The 25,076-nt window shown below is 40.5% G+C and overlaps 2 protein-coding genes and 1 long non-coding RNA gene across 3 annotated transcripts in view; 1 reads left to right on the plus strand and 2 right to left on the minus strand.

The window, feature by feature from the left end:
• Window positions 1–44: 44 nt before the first annotated feature.
• LOC117756064 lies at window positions 45–17,650 on the minus strand. Its single transcript, XR_004612728.1, has 3 exons — window positions 17,640–17,650; window positions 11,670–11,672; window positions 45–638 (listed from the first exon to the last, which is right to left on the minus strand). It is a non-coding gene; the product is annotated as an uncharacterized LOC117756064 (long non-coding RNA).
• Window positions 1,773–6,355, minus strand: LOC117756057 (tryptophan--tRNA ligase, cytoplasmic). The gene is made up of 11 exons (XM_034576356.1): window positions 6,214–6,355; window positions 5,810–5,927; window positions 4,921–5,137; window positions 4,718–4,826; window positions 4,476–4,595; window positions 4,200–4,382; window positions 3,913–4,013; window positions 3,275–3,387; window positions 2,719–2,892; window positions 2,475–2,615; window positions 1,773–2,300 (listed from the first exon to the last, which is right to left on the minus strand). Exons 2-11 carry the CDS (start codon window positions 5,915–5,917, stop codon window positions 2,142–2,144), a joined length of 1,425 nt encoding a protein of 474 aa, XP_034432247.1. The 5' UTR covers window positions 5,918–5,927; window positions 6,214–6,355; the 3' UTR covers window positions 1,773–2,141.
• The window catches only part of wdr25 (WD repeat domain 25), a 22,494-nt gene continuing 3,971 nt past the window's right edge, over window positions 6,554–25,076 (plus strand). The window contains exons 1-6 of the mRNA XM_034576355.1: window positions 6,554–6,686; window positions 7,368–8,090; window positions 13,250–13,397; window positions 20,963–21,093; window positions 22,902–23,072; window positions 23,895–24,035. Coding sequence (XP_034432246.1) covers window positions 7,380–8,090; window positions 13,250–13,397; window positions 20,963–21,093; window positions 22,902–23,072; window positions 23,895–24,035 — 1,302 coding nt within the window. The 5' untranslated portion in view covers window positions 6,554–6,686; window positions 7,368–7,379. The remainder of the gene's footprint in view (window positions 6,687–7,367; window positions 8,091–13,249; window positions 13,398–20,962; window positions 21,094–22,901; window positions 23,073–23,894; window positions 24,036–25,076) is intronic.

Consider the following 25,076-nt stretch of genomic DNA (forward strand, 5'->3'; position numbering starts at 1 on the left):
TAGGTTCATATAAAGTAAATAAGTGTGGAAATGGTGCATTCATCAAAGCTGGATCTCCACCTGAGTGAAGGGAGAGACCAGCCAGGGGCCCCTGAAGCTTCAGATTTACTCCACATCAGTTAGGTCAATGTGGTTTATTTATTTATTTCATTTCTTCATTTCACACAACTTAAATGTAAAATGCACAAATGAAATCTAAAGGTATCTGTGGTCAAACAGTAACAACTGCACCAATAGGTGATAAAGAAGCAGGGAAGGAGGAGGTACTCCAACATTTTGTATCACATTCACTTTTCTACTTGAGTAAAAGTAACTACTTGCTTTTGAAATGTGCTTTAAGTATTAAAAGTAGAAGTACTTGCAGATTGTAGCCTTTTTCCTAACCCATAAGATTACTACATCCTTAACTGTGCCTATAGTCTGTTTAATGCATGCATAATACAGACTCATATTAATAAAGAATGCTGTAGATGATGCTACCGGTTACCTGCCTGCTCTGATTGGATCATTGGGCCAATTCCCCTCTTGTTATTGATTATGTATATGTAACACAATGCATTGGAGTAGAAAGTACAGATATTTGCTGGTAAAATAGTGGAGTAAAAAGTACCTGAAAATAAATCTACTCAAGTAAAGCACTACCACAGATCCCTCCTCCTCCACAATGAGTCCTAATTTAGAAAGCCTATGTTAAAATATAGTTAAAAAACATAATTGTTTTAGTTGACACTCAGTTGTTATGTTATTTGGGTTCACACAAAAACTCAGTCTAACGCATTAACTTAGAACTTAGACATTAACTCCAACCTTCATGAACCGGTTTAGAGTGAATCAGTGGCAGTTAAAAGAAAACAGGTTTTTATAAGCACTTCCACAGATGATATTTGCTCATGTTATTGCACATTAGATTACAGCTCGTGTCTTATTCAAGCAAACACATTAGATTAGGAAGAGGCTTTAATATGTGTCTGCTTTAAACGACTGGAGGATCATTTCCAACAATCGAGTGCCCACTAAAAACCTGTTCAGTGTCATTTGTGGTATTCTAGTTTTTTTTAATCCTAGAAAAAAATTAGATTGCATATTTATCCTGACTTGTTTTGTAATCTAATCTAATAAAATCATTTTTTCCCCTGTTTTATATGAAAAAGAGACCTATAGTGCAGTTATTGTATCACTAGATGTTTGGGATAATGTGGGGAAAATTGGTATTTTTGATGTTTGACCATAGAAATATAAAGAAAACTAGAATCACCACCTTGTGTTCGTCCACCTCACAATATCCCCTTCTGCTCCTGAGTTATGATGTTAAATATTGACCAGGAAAAGTGATTTTGTAGAACATTGATGATGTCCTTCTGGACCTTTGAACACCAAAATCTCATCAGGTCTTCCTTCAGTCCAAGTGGACATTGGTGCCAGATGTAATGAAATTCGTTCTTGGCATTACTGAAACATTCCACTCATCTGATGGTTAAGGCGAAAACCTAAATATCAACTAGCTTTCAAAAGAGAGAGGAGTTTTGGGTGTTGAAGTAAAGTTTAATGTTTAGCCTTAGACAAAGTTTAATGAAAAGGTTTGACTGAAGCAACTTTTGCTTCAGTTCTCTCTGTGAGGAGAGATGAAGACTTAATGGTATGTGCTCAGACTCTTAAGTGATGAACTCATGTTTCATAATCATTGAATCATCAAGTGAAATAAGACTTGCCATGATGAAAAGTGGGTGTGTAGCTGTGTTATTGTTGATCACAATGCAGATTTTGCAACAATGAACATTTGTAATCCACTTTAATCGTCTTCCATTCCTGAACCGGTTTCAAGGCGAGGAGCAGGACTCGCGTGATGTTACAGCAGCGCCGGAAATACAAACACTTCATGAACGTGTACATTTAACAGGTGGCATGATGATTAGCATGAAGCTGCGGACAACGCCATGCTTAGTTTTAACACAGAGGAGCACATCATCTCCAGTAATTTACATTTACACTTCTCTCCAGTTCTGATGCAAACTATGAGCAAATGTCCACCATCCATTTCGAAATGATGTGGATTTTAAATGGGAAACAGATGGATGCATTATTTGTTCTTGTCTTGAGATTCACAAGATGAAGACCCCCGACATTTCGGAAGCTTAAACAGGCTACAACTTAAAATTTAAAGGTCTCGGAGTCATGAACTGCTTGACTGTCTCGTCTGTGACTTGTTTGCGTCTCTCTTGGTGCTGGGTGATCATGGGCTGTAGGGTCTCAATCAAAAGCTTCTTCAGTTCTCCTGTGAGAAGATTTCCACTTGTGTAGTCCTGCAGCGAGAGGGGAGTGGGTGAGTGTCGGAAAAGAAGTAGAAGAGGGGGATGGGTGAGCAGAGGGTAATGATTAACAAGACAAAGAGGTAAATGAGAGACACAGAGAGCTTGTTGTACAAACAAACAAAACACAGAAAAGAGTGTGATAAGCAAAGGAAGCGAAGCCCTCACCTGTCTGATCTTCTCCAGTTGCTCATCATCCTCCAGGAAGAAGGTCAAGTACATGAAGGAGACGTCTACATCTGCGTTTCCACCGTACTTCCTGTGCTCTTCCACTGTGTCTTTCCCTCCAGAAAATGCATGTTTGTTGATCTGTGAGTAAAACGTACACAGGTCAGATCAGCCATTCATCAACTATTGGCCATAATCACCTGTCTGGTAACTATTGACTTGTAATAACTACTAAAAGCAGCACCTTGTTTTTGATCTGCTTGGGTGTGTCCGTGAGGAAGATGGAGGAGTTGGCATCACTGGCGCTCATCTTGGTCTGCGCCCCCTGCAGGGCGGGGAAGAAGGTGGAGTGCAGCAGAGCGGGTTTGGGATAGCCGATCCTTGGCGCTACGTCACGGGTCATCCTGAAGTAAGGGTCCTGCGTGAGAGGGAGGATGGGTCCAAACACATCATTTCATTGTAAACCATGAAAGCTGCTTTCAGACATGCCCTTAACTCTGGATAATCTCCAGACATTCTCCGGAGGGGCTGTATGTAGAAACACTAGTGTCCATGTGAGATGCTCTGGACTTTCTCTGGCCTGCTCCCTCGTAAAAACTCTGGATAATGTCAGAATGAGTTTTGAGAGAATGAGAATTGTTGCAAACACATCTGGGCACAGAATCTCTTACTGTGTTCTTCATGTGGAAAAGGCAAACTCCAGAAAATGTCCGGATCCAATTGTGCATACATTCTCCATAGTTCATGTCTGAAAATGGTTTAAGTAGTACTTTCATGTATTAATGCAACGCTGTTCTGACCTGGTCGATGGCACAAGGGATGAGACACTGAACGTCCTTTCTGCCTCCAAAGATCTGTGGGAAGGAGTTACTGAACGACGGGGCTGCCTGGATGGCCGGGAAGCTGATCTTTCCTGGATGGATACAAAATTATATACATCATTAAAAACAAAAGAAAATAATTCATACAATCACACTTCAGAATCAGGACACAATGAAGTAAAAACCTCAAATACAACATTATACTGAAACATTGTAGCCAAGTATAGGTACTAAACATTCACTGGTACTTTGTTGCATATATGCTGAGATTCCTTTATTTTTCTTGCTCATATAAAAACAACAGCACTTTGTAATTTGTCCGACACTAACCTGCCAAAGAGAATAATCTGAAAACACCTCTATAACCACTGGCAACTAGTTATGTTTAAATCATTAATTAAAATATAATTAATCCATCTGTAACAGACAAAATGTTAATTTGCACTACATTTTGCTTTAATATGGGAACATGATGCTAAAAGACAGAATGGAAACTGTTATCCCTGCATTAAACTGTTTATTACATGTAACTTCCTCTTTCCAAAGTGATGAATATTTGAATGACTGTTCAAAGTCATATGGTTTGTTTATTTTAAGTCACTTTTCAGTTGTCTTACCGATGCAGTCACTGTCTGTAAAGCCAAAGATGCCTTTGACCTGGTTAAATGTAACGTGCTTCTGGATCTTAACCACGTTCCTGTAGAAATCGGGCGAGGCACTGTGGAAAATAAATTTGAAATTAACAGATTAAAAAACAAAAAACACTCCAATAAGATATTGTATGCTCACTCAGGTTACATGAACAAATAAAGGGGATCTTTCATTGCTAAACGTTCATCCTAAGAAGCCTCAGCAGCAAAGTTGGTCCGACAGGAATGTGAGATGGTATTCTGTCACATTTTACCCCATGTATTCGAGGTCAGAGAAGATGAATGTCTTGTTCACATCAAAGCCACAGGCGATTATGTCCTTAGCGTTCTCCACAGCGAAGCGGTGGCAGTCCTCCAGTGATAGATCCTTCCACAGATACTTTTCATCATCAGTCAGCTGGATCACCAGCGGGATGTCAAATACATCCTGAAGCCACCTGGAACAAGGAAGAAAGAATCAGTAAAAAACCTACAAGTAATATCAGGTTCAAAATAGTGAAGGACTAAAATGAGGATTTGGGAGAACTCACTTGGTGAAGATGAAGGGGATTAGATGACCAACGTGCATGGCTTCAGAGGACGGACCTCTGCCCGTGTAAAGGTAGAAGGACTTTTGTTTCTCATAAGCATCCAGCACCTGATTCATGTCTCTGCCAAAAAACAGCAACAAGAGGAAAGGGATTTATTGATGAGTCATTCTCCCACAAACTCTCTCCTTTCTGACACTGGAAGGTAACGATGATGAAATATTTCCATTTCCTAAAATACTGACCTGTGTGAGAAGAATTTTCCTCTTCTTAGAAAGCGGTGAGGTTTCTGTCCAGAGACTTTTTCTACTCTGTCCACCAGCTCCTTTTCAATTTTACTGCTGCCAAACCTCACTGAAGAAAGACATGGGACAGATAATGAGTCAGAATTATTCATATCAACTTCAGCTCTTTAAGTGAGAGCCACACTTTGTTTTTTAAATCTTACCTATGAGTTTGTCGTAGTCTACCCCCTTGGCGTTGGTGGTGGAGACGTTCCACGGGTCAACTGTGTCGTCGCCGCCATCCCCATCTGCTGCTGGCCCATTGTCAGTGACGGCAGCGTTTTCTGAGGGCGGACATCCTGCTTTGTAATCCTGACCCGTCGTCTGTTTGTAGTCCACTTTCAACTTTAGCAGCATCTGGACAGCAGCATCGACTTCAGCCTGGGGAACACAAACACGCTGCAGTCAGAAGAACCCAACGAATTTAAAGCAGCAAAGCCCCACCAGAATCAAATATCACCTAAAAGGATCAGTTCACCCGCCTCTACTTCCAAACCTATTGCAGTGGATATTCACTGAACTATAATGGAGAAGTGGAAGAAAATCCCAACAGATGTTTATCTCAAAACCCAATCTGGTTAATTACGACAATAGCAAGTAGTAGATGCGTTTTTCTACTTTGTTTTCATTTCATGTCAAATCCTCACAGATCTTCATAAAATGTAGCATGCTGATTTTGGTTATTTGAGAAACCTATGGAACCTATGGACTGGTCATATCTGCCTTAATACACGTCAGAGAGAAATGGTTTTGATATCATTTAAAGTTCTTTTCCAGCTCCATATTTATAAACTAAAGTAAAAAAAAATAATATCATCATGACTGATTAATAACAGTTGCCCAAAAGCTTATATTTTAAAATATTTTTTGAGTTGTTGCTGAGATACCAAGACTTGAAGAGGCATCATCATTAACTCCTTAAAATATTGTTGAACAGCAGTCAGTGATCAGTACATGCTCAGACACATGCAAAACACCATCACACTAGAAATACAACATGTGTGGAATCATCATTTATTTAAGCCTAATGTTAAATCAGTTTATTTCACTTACTTTCTCAGCTTTGGCTGTTTTCAAGGTTCTGACTTCTTCTCCCTGAGCTGTCAGTTTCTCGTACAGCTCCATTGGACTGGTCGCTCCTTCTGCCTGACTGTCTGCCATCTTCTTCACACTGTGCGAGGAGATGACATAAAAATGATTAGCAAAGTAAAAAAGGACACAGTTGAAATAGCAAACAGATCCAGGTGTCACGTTATCAGTGGCACTGGGCTGTGACTCCTTCCCTCTGCAGTGTGAGAAGACTCACACATGTGAACACACAGCTGCTAACTTTAGCTACTGAGCAGCTAAGCGCCGGATATCTACATTTATCTTTATCTCGATAGTTACCAGACATGACACGGATAGAGAAACTATTACAACTTATTGAGCGGCTGCCGTAACAGGAAATAAAATACCGTAAAATCCTCTCCACACAGACAGACTGACAGCTTGCATCAGCCTGAATGAGGTAGTGCTCGGATCAAATTCTTCCCGAGAAACCCGGCTCCCTCAATAGTTCCGCTATGGATTTGATGTGCATAACAAACCAAAACACCACTTTAAAAGCTTCGTTAATTATAACACAGACTTCTTGTATTTTATGATATTCACTTCAAATGAAACTAAACGGTAGAATCTCACGTAAATAAAGCTAACGCCGCATGTCGGAAGTGAGGGACAGCTATTGGGTTCCTACCGGCTGCTTTCAAAATAAAGGTATTTACGCGTCAAATGACCCAGGCACGATTGGACAAAACGGAAACATTGCTTTATTTTGAAACGTTGAATGTACTCAGGTGGTTCTGCGGGATGTTGTTAGCAGCGTGTTACTGATGGACTCAGAAGTTGGATAAATGATCGGTGTTATTCCGGACTTCAGGTGTAACAGGTACAAACACACTCACCGGGTTACTGTACTCTGCTTTTAGCATTAAATAAACTTGAAGTCAGAGAAGCTAATGACCAACGTTAGCTTAATTTGCTACACTGGTAGCACTTGCAAGACTAATGTTGACGTATCGTTAAAGTTAAAGTCAAGGTTTGAAGTGACAGTGTCCAGTCTTCACGTTTAAATGTGAAGTAACTTAAAAAACTAACTGTATTAAACAAAACAACGATAGCTGCAGCTGTTTGTTTGGTTTGTATGAAGCTAATAAATTGACCTAGCTGGCTTATCTGCTCTCTTTCCGCTGTTGGCAGGACAACTACGCATGTAGCGTTTTAGCGTTTATTACGTAAGTCTAAATTCTGCTCTCTCACAACAATGTTCTTGTCCTTATTGTTATTATTTGGATCACAATCAGCACATAGAGGATTTTCCTTCCTATATTTCTATCACTTGAAGTTTTACACTTCCCCTCAAAAGTGACAATAAATCCCCAAAGAAAACATTCACACATTTGTGGTTAAACCTCCAGATCAGATCATGTGTATGTCAACAAATCTACTCTAAAGTTACTAGTGTGTTCTGCTGCTTGTAGGTGCATGAATCCAAGCCACCACTAGATGTCACCTTCGGGTATCTAATGGAATACGTGCCTCTCACCTGTTGTCTCTGTGTGTTTGACAGACTCATGAGAAGATGTCTTCATTAGTGGCCTACGAGGACTCAGGGTCGGAGGATGAATCCTCAGCTTCTGTTCAAACTGGATCCTGTGACCCAAGCCAGGACGTTGTGTTGTATAGTAACTCAAAGGTGACACCCAGCGCTCAGGGTTTATACCCAGACCCCGACTGGACATTGTTGGAACATCATGGAAATATCTCAGAAAGAAGCAGCTCCTCATTACACCCTCACCCACACCCCCATTTTGATCAGAGGATGACATATTGCAGCAGCAGGGCAGCACAATATAAGCATTTTGGAGATACTGCAGCTCCTCTGAGTTTACCTGCAACTCAGGAGAAGATGGCTCCTCTCCATTCTCTTCCTCACATGCCACAAAGCTTTGGTGATGGTTTGAACCAGGCAAAAAGACACCACAGTGTCCCGTCTGGTATCAGACCGTACGTCCCCAAGAGACAGAGACTCGCCACTTCAGTAGAGACTTGTGACCCAAAGCTATCGGCAGAGCAAGTCCCAGGGAATCGGGCCGGGGAAAGCCAAGTTCTCTTAGATGTGTCGGCAAGGGTGAAGCCGTATCTCACTCAGAAGCCCGACGCGGCGGGGATCCCGAGGAGGCTTCTGATGAGACTGGGAGGCCACCAGGGCCCAGTCAACACTGTGCAGTGGTGTCCTGTGCCTCATCTCAGTCATCTGCTGCTGTCTGCCTCCATGGACAGGACTTTCAAGGTAATGACAGCTCCAGCAAGGGTATTACTGTCTTCACAAATGTTGTGCATTGATACTTAAGATTGCTTAGACTGATGCAAGCCCAGAAAGAGTGTTTTCTGTAGTGCTGTGATGTCTGCACACTCAATTCTAATTTCATTCAAACTGGCTTATCCAATTCAAGTTTAAGTTATCCCTCTGATGTCTTTTTTCTTTGTGCTAAAATCCTTGCTCATGCTGCCTGCTGCATAATACGTGTGCGTGGTGGTCTGGAACACGAAAATCCATCTATCAGCACAGTTCCAGGCAGGTGCCAAGTGCATCAGGGAGGTCTAAGGGGATAATCACTTTACCTGACATTCATTGTAATTGGCATGCTGTTACAAGCAGGAGGATAATATCTGCCCGGCTGCCTCCATTTATAAGTGCACCATAAACCACTTTTTTAAAGAATCATATCTGTCACTGTCAGTCGAATGTATGTCAAGACCCGTGGGACTTCCTGTTTCCCTCACTCTCATTAATTCTGATTCCCTCTCCCCCACTTCTTCTTCCTCGTCTTTTTTGGTATTTCGCACCAGGAAACAATCCCTCATTTCCCTACTGTAAAGGTCAAGCAGTGCAGGTGTCTGCCTGTGACTAGATTTTTCTACCCCAGTATGAAATCTCCCAACCCTCCCATATCCTGAAAGGAATCTGAATAATTAAACATTTAAATATTCACCAGACCATTTGCATAATCATACAAGTGCAGCAGCAGCATGGCAGCCACCTCTTCCCCACCTGGAAAGGGCTGTTTGGAGCAGATGGTGGAGACTCGCAGAGAGGGGAGGGAGAGAAAAGACTTGTTTGTATGCAGGGATTTGTCTTCTTCTCTGTCTCAAGCTGCGGAACCGGTGCTCTGTGAAACCAGGCGATAAAGGTGCATGCGATATGCTCTTACTTATCTGTGCACATGTCTCATGAGCTGTTTGCTCATTTTAAGTAATGGGGTTTTCAACAGGTAATTTTATTTCTCCTCTAAAAGTTCAGATTGCACTCAGACTTTGAAGTTTCAGTTGTGAAAGCACCTTCAAAACACACATTTAGCACAGAAAATACAGTACAAGAAAGTGCAGGTTACCATAGCAACAATGTTGTAGCTTCTCACTGTGTTAACCATAGACTGTATATAAAGATGGACAACACGTCTCCACTTCTTCGTCTATCCAGAAAAAAAGCCAAAATATCCTGGATACGAACGCTGAAATTTTGGATGGAGCCGCGGTAGCGAGGTCCTGCCGATACATGCGCTCGACCAATCATGATGTTTCACCTAGTTTTAATAACTAATTAAAGCCAAATTTACCAGAAAATGAACACTTACATACATTAGTGTGATAAGAACTTCCTAAAATGAGAGAAACAATCTTTGAGAAAATTCAATTTCTCATGCATTTTTACTTTTTGGTTTGGTCAATGTCCCATCCACTAACATGGGTGAGGCAGGACTTATGACCTATACTGCAGTCAGCCACCTGGGGGCAATTGAGATGATGGTTTCACTTTGTTGGAGCAGTCGTGTCATCCATCTTTATATACAGTCTATGGTTGAAACCAGTAAACTATTAATCTAACCATTGACTATACTATAATACTATACTAAACTTTGAAAAAATGGAGAGCTGCAACTAACAATTATCAGTATTATTGATCATTAGAATATTAATTCATTATCTGATTGGTCTATTAGAAGGCAGTGAATAATTACCATAACATTTTCTCACTATCAAAAGTTTCTCTTTGATTATTTACATGAATTGATTATTCTGATAATCTACACATTATATTCTTAATCACATCACATGTTCAAACAACTTGTTTGTCCTGATGGGCCACATTTCAAAGATATAATGTTCTAAAAACACTATGGAAGAGTGGGGATTAGTGACTGTCTTTCATTTTGGCTTGAACAATGACATAAATGATTCATTGAGTATGGTGTATTGATGCTTTTGCTATCTATCACTGAGTTGTTTCAATTCTAGTCGTATTGCTTCTATTGTACAACCTATTGTCCACAAGTTCAATATATTGAGTTCACAAATCCTCACAAATGAAAAGGTGGAATGAAGGAAGCATTTTTGTATTCACCTGAATAAGTTGGACAGTTAATAGATATTTAAAATGGTTACAGATGAGCTAACTGTCTTAGATGGAAAATAAATCCATATGTACATTTAAACATAATTCAAAAACAATTTAATGTGTTAGTTTTGGAAGCAGCCCTAGTATGAGTCCATTAATGCACTACTGTGTCCTGGTACAGGAAAATTCTGGTCACTTCTGCAAATGTCACATTGTTTTCTTGCATCACGACAGCTTGTCATACATTTTTCTTTTACTATCACTTCATAGTGATATTAATTATGTCTTTCAGCTCTCTGACACAAGCATTTCTGTTTCTTCTGTTGTGCTCGGCTGCAGACGGAAGAAGAGCGGGGGGCGGGGCACACACACAATGAAATCTTACGCACTCGCCCATGTGCTTCTTAACAGACATCCTTCAGGCTTCAGAGTCCTCTTCTTCCATCCTGTCAGTCAGTCCCTCAGAGGCAGAGGCACACTATTATTATTCCAGCCTGTTTGCAGCCTCATGTCGCCATGGCTACGGCAGGTGTAAGGCAGCGGGTTTAGGTTGATAACACGAATACCAATTTAGTTTTAATTACCGACAGTCATTTAGGAAAGAGATTACCCCAATGAGTCATCGTCGAGGATCCGCTCTGCGTGTCTGTTAAGTGGCCGGTGAAATGAAGGGGGATGCAAATAAACAAGTGCTCGTTCACACCCATACACAGGTCTCACATTGTATGGAATTATTGCGATTGTGTTTGCATTGAATGGTGTTGTTCATGGTGTGTATCGTTTATGTCGTCATTCCCAGCTGCCTGGAGACTGTGCAGGCAAAACAACAAAGTCTGTGTGAAGTTTAATGTTTTTTTCTTTTTTGTGACCATAGATCTGAGCATCAGTTGCTGTTGAACAGATATTTACGTTACCTTGAGGTGGCAGCGTTTCCCCAAGATCATACAATGGAGAGTCCAATTTTGTTCCAGGATGAATGGAAATAGTTTTAATAGATGAATCTCCCTGATATTTATCTTTTTAGAAATCAGAAGTTTTTACTCTCGGTCTCTGTTACTTCTCTTTTTCACCCCCGGAGGCATCTCTTAGCATTCTGTTTGTTAAACCGCTGCCTGCTGGATTGATATGTCACTGTCCCCTCCGTCTATCTCTCTTCCCTGTCAGTCTCCAGTGGGAGCCTCACCACTTCTCTATGTATTTCATATGCTGTATGGAGGAGTCTTTAATAATGAAACACAGAAAAAGGCAGAGAGGGATCTGCGGCAAAAATCTTCAAAGTTCCTCTGTGGCTGTGGAAGCAAAAAAAAAAAAACGTCTTCATTAGTGTAATATCTCACATCTCACCACAGTGGGTACCGGACCAGACCACCCACTGGATTTCAGGGAGAATCCTTTGTGTTTTAACATGTCTTGACAGAAAATCCTTTATCCATATCAGAACAAAGTCAAACGAAAACAAGTCACAATATTGACCAGCTTGTTTGCCAAATGATTGTTTGTTTAAACATTGTGGGGAAAAAAAACCTGCCACTACAATGATTAAAATCAAAATCAAGCAGAATGACCCTCAGTGGAGCACATATCTCTGCCAAGGCCCAATAAATGGGCTTTGGAGCAAATTGCACGCATCAGTTACCTACGTTTGCCTGATTTGTTTTCCTGATCTGTTTTCATTCCTTGAAGAATGAATCCCATCTCATTATTGAAAACATTTCTTGAATCTTCCCCCTGATCTAGATCTGCACTAAAAATATAATGGAGTCTTCCTTGGGTAATGCCCCACACCTCCACAAAATGTCATGGAAATCAGTCCAGCAGATTTTCTTAAATAATATGGTTCTAACTATAGAACAATGTGGCTGATTAACACTTAATTCATAAATCACTGTCTGTTTTTTTTCTTATTGCACTTTATTCGCACCATGATATCACATTTTCAACCAGCATGACGGTGCAGTTATGGATGTCACAACGACAGAAGGCAGCTGGCTGCTTTTCTCCTCTGCTCTTTATGTAAAACCGTTAAAGCCACAACACTCCACACGAAGTGGATTTAAAGTGACATTCAAATGAAATTAGTTAAATACTTAATTACAAGCGTTTCTTTTGCTTTCAAATCCTTTTAAATATGTCTGATTTGTATAATAACATAACATTTTATTAGATACCTTACAATACATCGTATAGGATAATCCAGAGGCTTCAGAATCTACATTAAAAAACCTTGGATAATGCTAAGAGTCTGAAAAAATATGCCTGTGAGGCACAAGTTCCCAATTTCTGTCAGCAACAGCTATATTTTTTCAGAGGAAGAGAGTCAGTCAAAAGCAATGCCCATGAACCAGAAAACTTCGGTAATCGCAGTTATCAATTATTTCGTTTTATCCAGCAGCACTTTTGCTCAGTATTTTCCTTCATTACAGTAGTCTTCAGGAGAGGAAGGCTTATATTGAAACTTCCTCAGCTTTCAAAACCAGACGACCTCTATTCACTAGTTCTTGTTCTCACAGGAACGATTTTTTTCAGAGCTGGAGGACACCTTGTCTGCATCATTTGTGATGGCTCGGTAGAAAGTTTTTATTTATTTATTCATTTTGTCTCTGTTCCGAGCGGAGAGCAGTGGCCGCCAAGTCTGACCTCCGCGTGTAAACTGCCTTGTCACCTCATCCAGAGCACAACAGTCCTTTCCTCTTGTTTATGAAAAGAAAAGTGCAGCATGTCAGTGACTTTTATGTCAGACTGTACGTTGTTACATCAGGTTGTCATCGTTGTTTCAGAAATCTTAAAGCACATCTCCTCTCACATGAGCTTTGAAAAAGTATCTTACAAAGGCTAAGAACAAATTACTTTAATAATCCTTTGAATTATCTGATTGCTGATTTAGCAGCGCCAGTTCCTTTCAGTGGAAGCACACGCTGTGACTCCCTGCAGTGGAAGCAGAACCACAAAATCTTTCTTCCAGAACTACTCCAGCTTGTGCACCGTCAGTAACATTGCCGCTGTCGATGTTTGTTTGTGACTCTGGCTCGATGCGATGTGTCTGTGCCTGGCAGGTGTGGGATGGAGCAGAGAGCGGACGGTGCCTCAGGGTTTACACCTGCCATTCGGGAGCCGTGCGCGACGCCTGCTGGACCCCCTGCGGGCGACACCTCCTCACTGGGTCATTTGACAACACGACTGTGATCACAGACGTGGAGACGGGTGAGCGGCATCACTCTTCCTTCTGCAGGTCTCGAGAACACAACGTAGCGAAGCACTAGATTTCCGTTTTGAAGTGTGTCACTGTGACTTTGTCCTTAACTGAACTTGACACCGGACACAACAATGCATGTGTCCACAGTCCACTGCTTCTCACCTGTGCGTATAGGTACAGGAAACCAGAACAGCTATGATGTGCCTTTATTCTTCAAGTAATGAAAGTTTGAGTTTTACATATATTTAATTTAAACTCAGCTTGAACAAACATTCTCCGAGCAGATTGAAAGCAGAGCTCCTTGGCAACTTTACTTCCTGCACATTTTAAGTTAGTTTAGTAATTTATGTGTGGAGTGTCTTTAAATTGCCTTGGGTCACAAAACCTGTTTAAACCTATTGTGTAAATTGCAAAGCTCTCTCTCTCTGTAGCCATGACCCATTTCAGGCACCACCACTTTCTAAATCCACATTTCTTAAGTGAATACATCACAAAGACTCAAATGCTTTTCTCTAAATTCAAGTGAAACAACTGGTTTTCCTGTTGAGCCTGAGATCTGCCAAAATCAACATTTCTGAGATTGCAGCTATAGTAATGTCTGCCGTTACTTTATCATAATGCATGTTAACGGTTTAAGCGTATACATGAAGACGTTAATGTTATTTTATTATCAAATACATATATAATATTGGCATTTAGAATTGTTATTTGCTCCATTTTAGATAAGATGAGCTCTATTGATCCCACGATGGGGATATTCATTCGACAAGAGAACACGTGCAATTACAAAATGGAAATGAAATAAAATATTTAAAAAATACAGAAATATGTAGATAATGTACCACTTTTAGTACAGACAGAATATTATGGGAAGAGAAAGTACAAGAACAAAGTATTAGCTGCATATTAAATATACGGACTGACAGATAAAAAGGTATTTACACCATGCAATTGTATTTTAATTTCTTCATTTCATTGTGTGCTGGAACGACCTGAAAAAAATCCAGTGACACTGTAGGGAATTGTCTGTCTCATGTAGGGAGGAGCCTCTAAATTAGGTTGGATGGAAGCAACATGTCTGCCTCAGTGGAGATGGACCCTAAATGGGCCACATCTCTCTCTTTCTCTGTCTTCTTCGGTCTCCCACACTTTACTTTCTGAAAACATTTATGACATTTTTGTCCACACAAATTCCCCTCGGAGTCAAATCCACAGGCTCATTATGTTTGCTCGTGCTTCTGTGTGATCATAACAAGCTTTTTCAAGGTGACATATAGAAGAGATCAATACTTTGTTTTGTTTTTTTCTGTGGTAAAGCATACAATATTCAAGGATTGGAGCATTTCATACGGACAATCCACAATTTTATTTCTAGACACCTGAAATTCAAAATGTTTGTAAAATTTATCAGATTGAAGATTCACCGAGAATGATTTACAGCCTCGTATTTGTGCAGCATGTAAAGGTGACAGCGGATTCACACACATAGAAAAACCACCACAGAGAAGCTCGACAAAATGAGCCCGACAGCACAGAACAGACCTTGTTTTGAAGCCCTGTGGCATCTACATCTCCAGGGTCAACACGATGCTGTGATGACTTGCTGCCGTTTGCACTTCCCCTCTCAGCACGTTTGTCAATACTGCCAATAAAGCCTACGGATAATAGCTTGGCCAGCCCATTAAACACACAGGCAGCTCCAGGAAGGAGATCAATAATGGATACATCACCACGGGAGCAGCCACTATGACCTTATACCGCAACGTCACCTACTACAACCATAAACAAACAAAGTGTTTATTTTGGGCTTACACTTTGGTAGCTGCCAGTGCTTTGCTCAGCACAGCAGGACGTCCAACTAGGTTCAGATGTACAGCTTTGAAGTAAAGTCTAGAAAGCCCTCACAAGTAAAACAGTCCTTTTATTATAATAACATTTTATTATTCATACTCATGTTCCCTCACTCTGCCAAGGAGGTAATGTTTTGACACTTTAAAACCCAATCATACTCGATGAGTTAAAAGAACCCAGAGGCCAGGCTAGATGCATAATTAGTCCCATAATAATTTGAATACAGACTGTGATCCTCATCACAACATGGTAAAGCTAAGAATCCATTCTTTTTAGAGGTCTTACATTCATTACCAAAACGACCAGGCTACTCTAAGGTGTTGGCGTAATCATGGATATTTGAACATTTAATGAAGCGCGCGACATTAATGCAGCACATGTGTTGTCACTCTCTACCAAGCTTGATGGGACACTGAGCGGGCTGAGTGTTTGCCATGTTGGAGTGTAATCAGAGTTAATGGGATCTTTACACTCTTCGCAGTAATGTAGAGTCTCTCAGGTCTAACAAGGAACGCAGCTTGGCTCCTGTTCTGTTCACGAGAGGCAACAGGCCCTTTAATGATCAGCAGAAGTCTGAGTAGGACACCTGACGCCTTATTTCACCACAGAATACCCAACTAAATGCTGCATCACTCAGTGTGTTCAGACATAATTGGAATTATTTGAGACCTAATGCCTTCAGAATAGTGTGTGCATCTCTGCAGTTGTCCCCGTGTCCACTTTAGTTTGTAGAGTCTTATTTCCACTGCTCGCGGGCCACAGGTAAACTGTCAAAGCTGAATAGCAATTGTCGAGGGAGAGGACGATATAGAGAGGGAGTGCAGGTTAAAAGGAATAATGCAGAGAGAGAGAGAGAGAGAGAAAGGAAGGGGAGAGCAAGAATGCAGGAGGAAGAAATCAAAAGAGGCAGAATAAATCCAGAGAACGGGAGACGCGGAGAGTAGGAGGTGGGGAGTGGAATAAATGAATTTCATCTGTAAGGCATTAGTGTGAAGTGGCAGCTGTTGTCCAATGCTTTCCCTGCTGTCCTTGGAAAAGCTGATTGGTGGAGGTTGGCGTCGGAAAATATGCCCATATACCCCCACGGGCTCCCGCAGTTTGGCGTGTCAGATCATGCATGTGTATGCAGGACTCGAGTCATTTGTCCAGATCCCTCCAGGCACTGGCAGAAAGAAAACTGTCCTTGCTCTTCCAAAAAAATCCAAACAAACAATAATACACAAAGATGGTGGCAGTGCTGGAGTGTGCATTAGCCTTCCACCTCACTCTGCCCCTGCTGAATCATATTTGATGAATGTTGCAAAAGGCTTTGATAATAGTTTGGTTTTAAGATAGAGCTTGCAATGCATTACTTTGAAAGATGAGCCACGAGCTGCACATGGCAGCTGTACAAGGGCAAAACAACAAATCCCAGTGTGGTGTGAGTCTGGGGTCATTTCACAGAAAAAGGTTTGTTTAAAACATATGTTGGAGCCGGCTGAGCAATGCATGAGTTGCTCCTTCTTTTTCACAATAGAACTCCTATTAAGTTAGAGTTTGCACTGTATTTTTATTATGGATACCTCCGGCCTCTCGTTCAATAACTGGGTCAGGGTTTTGCTGCACTTACATCAGATGCAACACTATAAAAAAGTATTTGACACGTCATAGTTTTTTTATAGTAACTACTGCCGTGCCTGTTCTAAACCTGTCTGTTTGGAATGGACTGTTTGCTTTGCCTGTGCTAATTCCTCAGGTCCTCAACAATACACATTCCAGGTGTGGCGTCGATACGATGAACAGTTCTCAAGATATGTGTTCCACATATGGACAGACAGCGATTAGATTGATAGATTGCTCAAATATAGTCATTTTAACTTGCACAAACTAAACTAAGATATTAGTGTGATATAATTATCTTAAGAGGGACATAAGTTGAGTCATTTACTTTGTAATATTTTATCAGGTTAACAGGAAAACGTCAATCTTGGGATTTAGTTGTCTCCCAAACTTGCCACCTTTATTTATAAGAATGATTCAATGGTTAAAGTTTTTTCATCCACTTTTTTCCACATCCAATAAAGTTTAAACAATACTTTTCATAAACACTGCAACAATACAGTCTGCACAATGAATGCATTTTCAATCCCATTTTTCATTTTGCCTTATCCCCACCTTCTGGCTGTATAAACACAGGAGAATTAAGCATAGCTCACCAGGAGACGATGCAGCAGCAGCTCACACACAGAAGCTTTTACTCCAAATGCCACCGGCAAAGCAGATCTGCATTATGACCTAGTTCGAAGGCTTCATTTTGCACTGGTTACCTGCTCGGTTGAAACAGCTCTTACCCTGTTATGTGACAGAAAATAGAAGCAGACCCTTGTTTCAAAATTATGATAGGTTCATTTATAACTTACATAAGTGCCAATCATCGACAACAGAGAAAACATGTGATCTAAGAAGCAGCCAACATGATATAGAAGAGGTTCTCAGAGGTTTATGTATGCAGTGTTTTTTAGCTTTATACAGTTTTTTTAATGTAATTTTTACCTTTCAACTGTCCTGTCTCCCCACTGCCTCCAGGAGTTTTCATATATTCAGCACAGAAGTCTGTGAGTAGTCACGTCTGTCACCCACAACTCTGGGAAAAAGAGTGACAATTTGACTTGTTTACACTTTTAGACTTGGTTTGTTTGTTTTAAAATTGGAGGACACAAATTTAGCTCATGATAGTTGAAAACTATTCAAGCTCAAATAATCAAGGAAAAGATGCATCCATCTTTTGGGGTGATTGAGATGCTTTGGCCTGACTTTTGGTGAGCAACCACGTCGTCCATCTTTACATCCAGTCTATGGTCGTGATCATTAGCCATAAAAAGACTCACTGTTGCTACGAGTCGTGAAGTTTCCTTGGTTTATAAAACCTTCTGTAACATTCTCTAACACAAACGCATAATTCATAATATTTCGTACCCTCTCGTTTACCAGGCACATACTTATTGTGGAAAAGCTTTAAAAATACAAATTAGTTACAAACATGCCTTATTAACCCAATTTCCAAAAATGTTTGGATGTGGCTTTTCAAACAAATACCAAGTTTTACGCTCCTAACCTTTCCTCTTGTACTGTGACAGCACAGTGCTTTGGTGGATCTGGTAATGAGGCCGAATATCATTTCATCTGCTTCCCTCTGCTCTGAGATGCTCATCCCTGCTGTCCCAATCACCCTTAATGTCCTCGTCTCTGTCCTCCTCCGCTGCGTGTCAGCGCTGCAGTGTGATCACAGCTCTTTCACCACTACAAAGTCAACTACAGCGAGGGAGGGACAGATCACTGCAGTCTTCCCTTATCACCCCTCTCAAGCAAACCAATTAATCTTGCTTAATTAAAACATGACAAGGCCCCAGTTATTATGGGGGGACTGTTGGCTTCTCGTCATCTTGCCAAACATGAGTTTAAAAACTTGGTGACAGATCTTCTACCCACCATCGCTAGGGGTAAGCCAATTAAGCAGGAGCCTGATGAAATTACACATTATAACTTTGGATCGATGCAGTTGAATCTGGGAGCGAGCTGCTCCGCCATTAAGCAAAAGAATGTCCATTTCTGCCGTATCTTATCAACAGTGATTCGTTTTGTCCTTTTAACCAGACTTCGATGGTAAATCCTGGAACAAGTGTGTAATAAAGTGCATTTTAGTCGCGGCCTCAGACTGTTTTGGAGGTTGTTTCGTCGAAGAATTAATGAGGAGTCGTTGAGCCCTGAGGGTTGCTGCTTTGCATAGCCTTCGACAGAGCTGCCGGCTCGTCGTCTGGTTCCTCGTGTAGCCGTCTTTGTGGCTTCCCACAAAACTAATTTTTTGGTCGCACCCTGTCAGGCCTAATTATATTTAATCCCCTTACTGTTTTTGTTTTGTTTTTAAGTGTGGCATCCTTTAATTGATTTAGATAAAGCCGCCTGTAGCCAAAACAGTGGTTTCCTCTTTTCGACGTCACTGTGTCAGTTTACATTATCGTTTTGTACCTGAGTGGAGTTTAAGTCAAGTTGTTTTTCAGACGCTGATATCCATGACGTGCTGCTGTCACCCACAACTCCTCAAAGAGTGAGGATTCTTTCGCTTACACTTTTTGGTTTTAATAATAATCAACCACATGATAGTTCAAAACTATTCAAGCTCAGATAATCAAGAAAAAGATGGATATATGTAGGTTGATTTGACTTTGTTTAAGTGTGTGTGTGCAAACCACAGACTGTATATAAAGGTGCAAACATTACATCCCAACCGACTTGAATTTATTGGGGCAGATACATATACTGAAAAAAGACATTTTCAAATACTTATGACAGAGAAATGTAAGAGTCTTTATATTTGAGTGTTTTTGTTATGAAGTGTAGCATCCTTCGATTGATTTAAATAAAGCAGCCTGTAGCCAAAACAGTGGTTTCTCTCATTGACGTCACCGTGTTAGTTTTGATTATCTTTTTGTCCTGAGTGGTGTTAAAGTCAAGTAGCTTTTCCGACACTGATGTCTATGAAGTGCTGCTGTCTGGAAAACACAGATGGGCTCTGGCACATATCATGCAACCTGCACACTAAGTACCAACAGCCATGCAGTCCTCTTGGTCAGTCCTATTACCTCCCATCATTACAGAGCGTTAGACTCACAGTTCAGCTGCTGAACTGACCTCGGACATGGAATGATAAAGACTAAAAGCTGTGTTTTATTACAAGAAACTCTCCACGGGCTTGTGTGAAATTTTCTGAAGTTTCTTCTTGTGACGGGAACACGTTTGATCAGAAACTGAAGCCTTTAAACGAGCCGATCCTTCCTCTGACCTGACATGATCACAGAAAGCTTCTCCTCTTTCATTTCCACGTCATACATTCATGAATTTCATGCTTCGCTCTGAGTTGAGAACACTATCTTCAGCAGCAGATTTTCTGTATCTTTTTTTTATTGGTTTGTTTTTGAATCGCTCTCTTTATCAGCAAAGGCAGCGGCACAATTTAATTACACACTCTGTTTACTGCTCAGGAATGTAATGGGTGCGCTCACAAGCAGGAGTGTATCCTCACACCGAGCTCAATTAACTAAACAAAGAGAAGATTCAGAAGAATCTGTGTCACAGAGGGAATGTAGTTGAAACATATTTTGTGTAGAGTTCAGTCTGGAGACCTGAGAAACACATTAAATCAAACCTTTCATGATGCAAACTGTTATAGTTTTTCCTAATTTGTTAATTTAAGACATTTTTATTCTTTGTTGAGTTTACAGATGATGATGATGATGAAAGAAGTCTAACTTCATGTGGAGTGTATTGGTTTGTTCAGACAGATGTGTAAACCAGCAGCAGTTAGGGGATTGCTTGGCGTCTCAGTCAATAATATTTTCACCTTGTCATCATGGGTTATTTAGAGTTGATGGAAAAAGACAGTTTTATCCATTTTTTTAATTAAATCACACCAAAATGTGGAAAATTTTAAGGATCTGACTATTTTCTGAATCCTCTGTATTGTTTATGAGGGTTGAATGTAGTGAGTGCAGTATGGTGTAAACTACTCTTATCCTAAGAATGTTCGCTGTTATCACAAGATATATGAGATATATATATATATATCTTCTTCCAACCATACTTCAGTTCGTAGTACATCATCCAAAAGTCCAGTGCCGATGAAAGATTTATTGTTTCAAAAGGAGCATCGATCTTATTCTCCTGTCTTGTTTCTTCATGTGTGCAGGGCAGCAGAAAGTGAAATTTGACAACCAGTTCAAGGTGATGTGTGCGGTCCTGCATCCCAGCAGCCCAGACGTGTTCCTGTGCGGCGGTCACAGTTCAGTGGTCAAGGCCTGGGACTCTCGCAGCAGCAAGGTCAAACTTATTAAACCTGCTCTCAGTTTATCATTTTTATTGACTCTGGTTTGACCTTTTATAAATCTGAGCTGTATATTCAACACAAGCTCCTGGTTCACGACTCCCTCCTGCACACACTCCCAGTTACACACCGGTACGAACAAGGTGGTCCACATGCAATGACCTGTGCTATATTTCACTTTGTGGATCAAACTGCCGCATACAGAGGAGGAACACTGCAGGTTATCGCACTAATTATTGAAAGCAAATTTCTAATTTCCGTCTGGACTTAAATTGTTCCTATAAAGCTGCGACGTAATATTTCTATTAAGTCTAATGGACTGTTTCATATGGTAATCCTATTCACTTCCTCAGAATCTGAACACTCGCATGTAATTTTTACTCTCTGGCAAACTGTACCGTCTCCCAGCAGGGTTTTAGATTTAATACAGCAGGGAATGCCTCTGCCTGTATGTGTCAGTGTGAATTGCAGAGTGTGCACAGACCAGTGCTCAGCAAATAGGTTGTTAATGTTGGAGCGTCTGGGCAACCTGTCAGTCTTAGCTCTGGCGTGCGTGCGTGCGTGCGTGCGTGCGTGCGTGCGTGCGTGCGTGTGTGTGTGTGTGTGTGTGTGTGTGGACAAGGATGAAATTACCCCCACTAAATAAACTAGAATGGTGCTCAGTAAAGCACATATCTCCTCCAAAGGCCTTAAATTCAATCAAGCAACACCAAATACACACTTTTTTATTTCTCCATCAAGTTTCATGATTTATTCCACTGGGTCTTAAAAAGTTTAAATCCAATCATCTGAATTTTAGGCATTAAATCTTATATATTTTTTATATATATGTACTAGTAGGTCTTAATTATGTTCATTCATTTAACACTACCTCCGTTGTGCTATAAAAATATTTTTTTCTGTTTAAGATACAACGTTAAACAGTCTGTCTAGAAAGACAGGGTACAACTGGAGGCATGATATTACTCTTCCATGTTAATGTTGAAAGTCTTTGTAAAGAGCAAAGATTTAGAAGTTCAGGTTACACAGCAGAACAAGAGCCGCTGAAGAGTCACACGGTCTAATCTACCATGCAGCTTCTTGTTGCTCGCTCTGTAGCTCTGAAACGAGACCTAATCCGATCAAACACCCTGAGTTAATCTGATCTGATAAGACGGGGCGAGCAATGACGGCTGTAAATAAACCATTCTCTACATCACCACTGACTCCCACTCGACGTCCTCTCTCATTTACTACGGTTGAACACAACAGGTTTTAAGATTCAAGTCGTTTGGTGAAGTCCATGTAGGTCAACACTACATTGTTTTTTCCTGCTGCTATTTTGGTTTTAAAGTCTTTTAAAGCTTTTGTTGTTCATTTGAAACATTTTTATCTGTAATCAGCAAAAGGCTTTAATGATATTTGTAACTTACTACCTGTACAGTAGCAACTCACCTCATCTAGTTAACCATTAGTTCTAGCTGTATATCAGACACTTTTTGACGCACTGTGATTAACTGTACTGCTGACTGATATTTTTAAAGTAACATCAGGTCAAGTGATTGTGAGTCTTTAAAAGCAAGAAGTACCAATAGTTGGTTCTAGTTTGGTCCAAATGTTTCTCTTCTTTCTGTTAACTGCTTTTCTGAGCTGATACTCATGAACATTGTGCATTAAAACAAAGAAAATCCTGTGTTATAAAAACATCATGGATGACATCAGCGCATATTCTGATTAAATTGGACTGAGAGTGGTACAGTAGGTTTTTAACACTTCCTACTGCAGAGAATGCGAATTTCTCGTGTGTGTGCGCGTGCGTCTCCAGATGGTTAAAACGTACAAAGCAGGGATCCAGCAGACATTGGACATCCTGTTTCTCAGAGGCGGTTTGGACTTCATAACAACGTCTGACTGTGTGAGCAGAGACTCTGCGGACCGAACCCTCATCGCCTGGGACTACCAGACAGCAGCCAAGCTCTCCAATCAGATCTACCATGTAAGAAAATGAGAAAATAAAACATTCAGTGCTGATTGGCACAATATGTTAAAATGATCTGCTTAAAGACTTAAGAAGCTGTTTGAATTTTAACAAGCGAATCACATTGTCCTTCTAAGGTAAAATGTGTGAACCAAGTTGGTAATGAGGCGTGAGGAGCTGGCAGACTTTGACAGTTACAGCAGTGTTGAAGGACGTGACTGCCTCCTGTTTTAAATATATGTTTTTAATAACCTCTCTTGCTTTTTTTGTAGCAGAAACATAACGTATAAATCATGAATCACACATTAAAAGCTGTTTTCTGAAGAGGTGGATTTTAAGTTATGTTGCACTTTCGATGTTATTTGGAGCCAGAGTCTGCGCCGTAGCGAGGTCCCACCAATCAAGATGTCTCTCCCTGGTTTCATAGCATCAAATTAAAAACAAACTTATCAGAAAAATGTATTCTCATCAGTGTGATATCAACTACATAAACTGACTTAACCTTCTTCCTTACGTGGGGGATGTGGTGTATATGACCAGCCACCAGGGGGCAAACAAGATGCTTTGGCTTCACTTTTGAGGAGCTTTGATGTCGTCCATCTTTATTTTCAGAAGTAACAGAAACTTAATGCAACACAATATAATACAATCGGACACAGCAGTCTCCTCACTGAATTACATGATAGTGTTTCTTCCACTGCTCCTCAAAACCTAAGGCTTCCGCAGATAAATAGGCTAGTTAGCATGTGACTGACTCGATGGTTAGTATTAGTGAGAAAAGGTCAAACAATGAATAAAATCACCCATTGGATTTGTCCCTTCCTCTCATTTGGCCACCAGGAGCGGTACACGTGCCCCAGCCTGGCTCTCCATCCGCTGGAGGACTCCTTTGTGGCCCAGACCAATGGGAACTACATGGCGGCGTTCTCCTCCCAGCAGCCGTACAGAATGAACAAGAGGCGACGATACGAAGGACACAAGGTCAGTAACGACTGTTGCCTCTGGGATGAGGATTCACGCAGGGGCCCGATCAATAAAACACCATTGGATGTAAACACACAACTTGGGCACAAAACTGTAGAGGCAGAACAAATAGAATCACTCATAATAATCTGAACAGCTCATGTAGATCCACAGTCTGCAGTGTTTCCTCTTTAGTCCCCCCCACCCCAATAGAAACACAATAATTACATTGAAGGGCAAACAGAGAATTTATCTGTAGATTATAAACATCACTGAAAATAAGTGGAGTCTGGATTGATGATCATGGATAATTTCCAGAAATGAAAAGGAAACAAAAAATAATATCTTTCACCCTTATTTTTCTATTATTTGTGATTCTAGCTACAAAAAAAACAGAAAACATGAAAAGTTTTATTTTATGAACCACTTTCATGTTTTTAGTATAGTTTAGTTTAGTTTACACAACATAAATACAAAAAAACATAAATTAAATGTTAAAATACTTGTGTGGGGTTTGGTAGAAACCAGTAATAGCTTCTGTGAAACCACACGCAATTATAACAAGTATATAGAAAATGTACAAAATCTTCAATACATATATTAAAGATACTTGTGCATATATACTACATGGAATCAAATACCTCTAGCAGTATACATGTGTTTGTATCACAGAGTGTATATAAAGACGGACGACACGTCTCCATTTCCTCCCACTATCCACAAATGAAGCCAAAGTATCCCGGATGCGAAGCGGCCATGTTGAGCTGACGGTGTGGTTTGGAGCCAGAGCCTTCGCTGTAGCAATCAAAGGATTTAGCCAATCAGCTGTCAATCATGATGTTTAACCCCGTTTTTAGCATCAGATAACGAATTCAAATCAAACTTTTCAGAAAAATAATCACTTGTGTGATAAGAAAAATACTTAAAATGACAGAAACCATCTTTAAGAAAAATTTATTAGACTTCTACTTTTTAGTTTGGTCCAGGTGGTATTTCTGACTGATACTGCAGCCAGCCACCAGGTGGCGATCAAAACTCTTTGGCTCCACCTTTAGTGAG

Source organism: Hippoglossus hippoglossus, chromosome 22 (genome assembly GCF_009819705.1).
Source record: "Hippoglossus hippoglossus isolate fHipHip1 chromosome 22, fHipHip1.pri, whole genome shotgun sequence".
In the NCBI taxonomy this organism is placed as follows: Eukaryota; Metazoa; Chordata; class Actinopteri; order Pleuronectiformes; family Pleuronectidae; genus Hippoglossus; species Hippoglossus hippoglossus.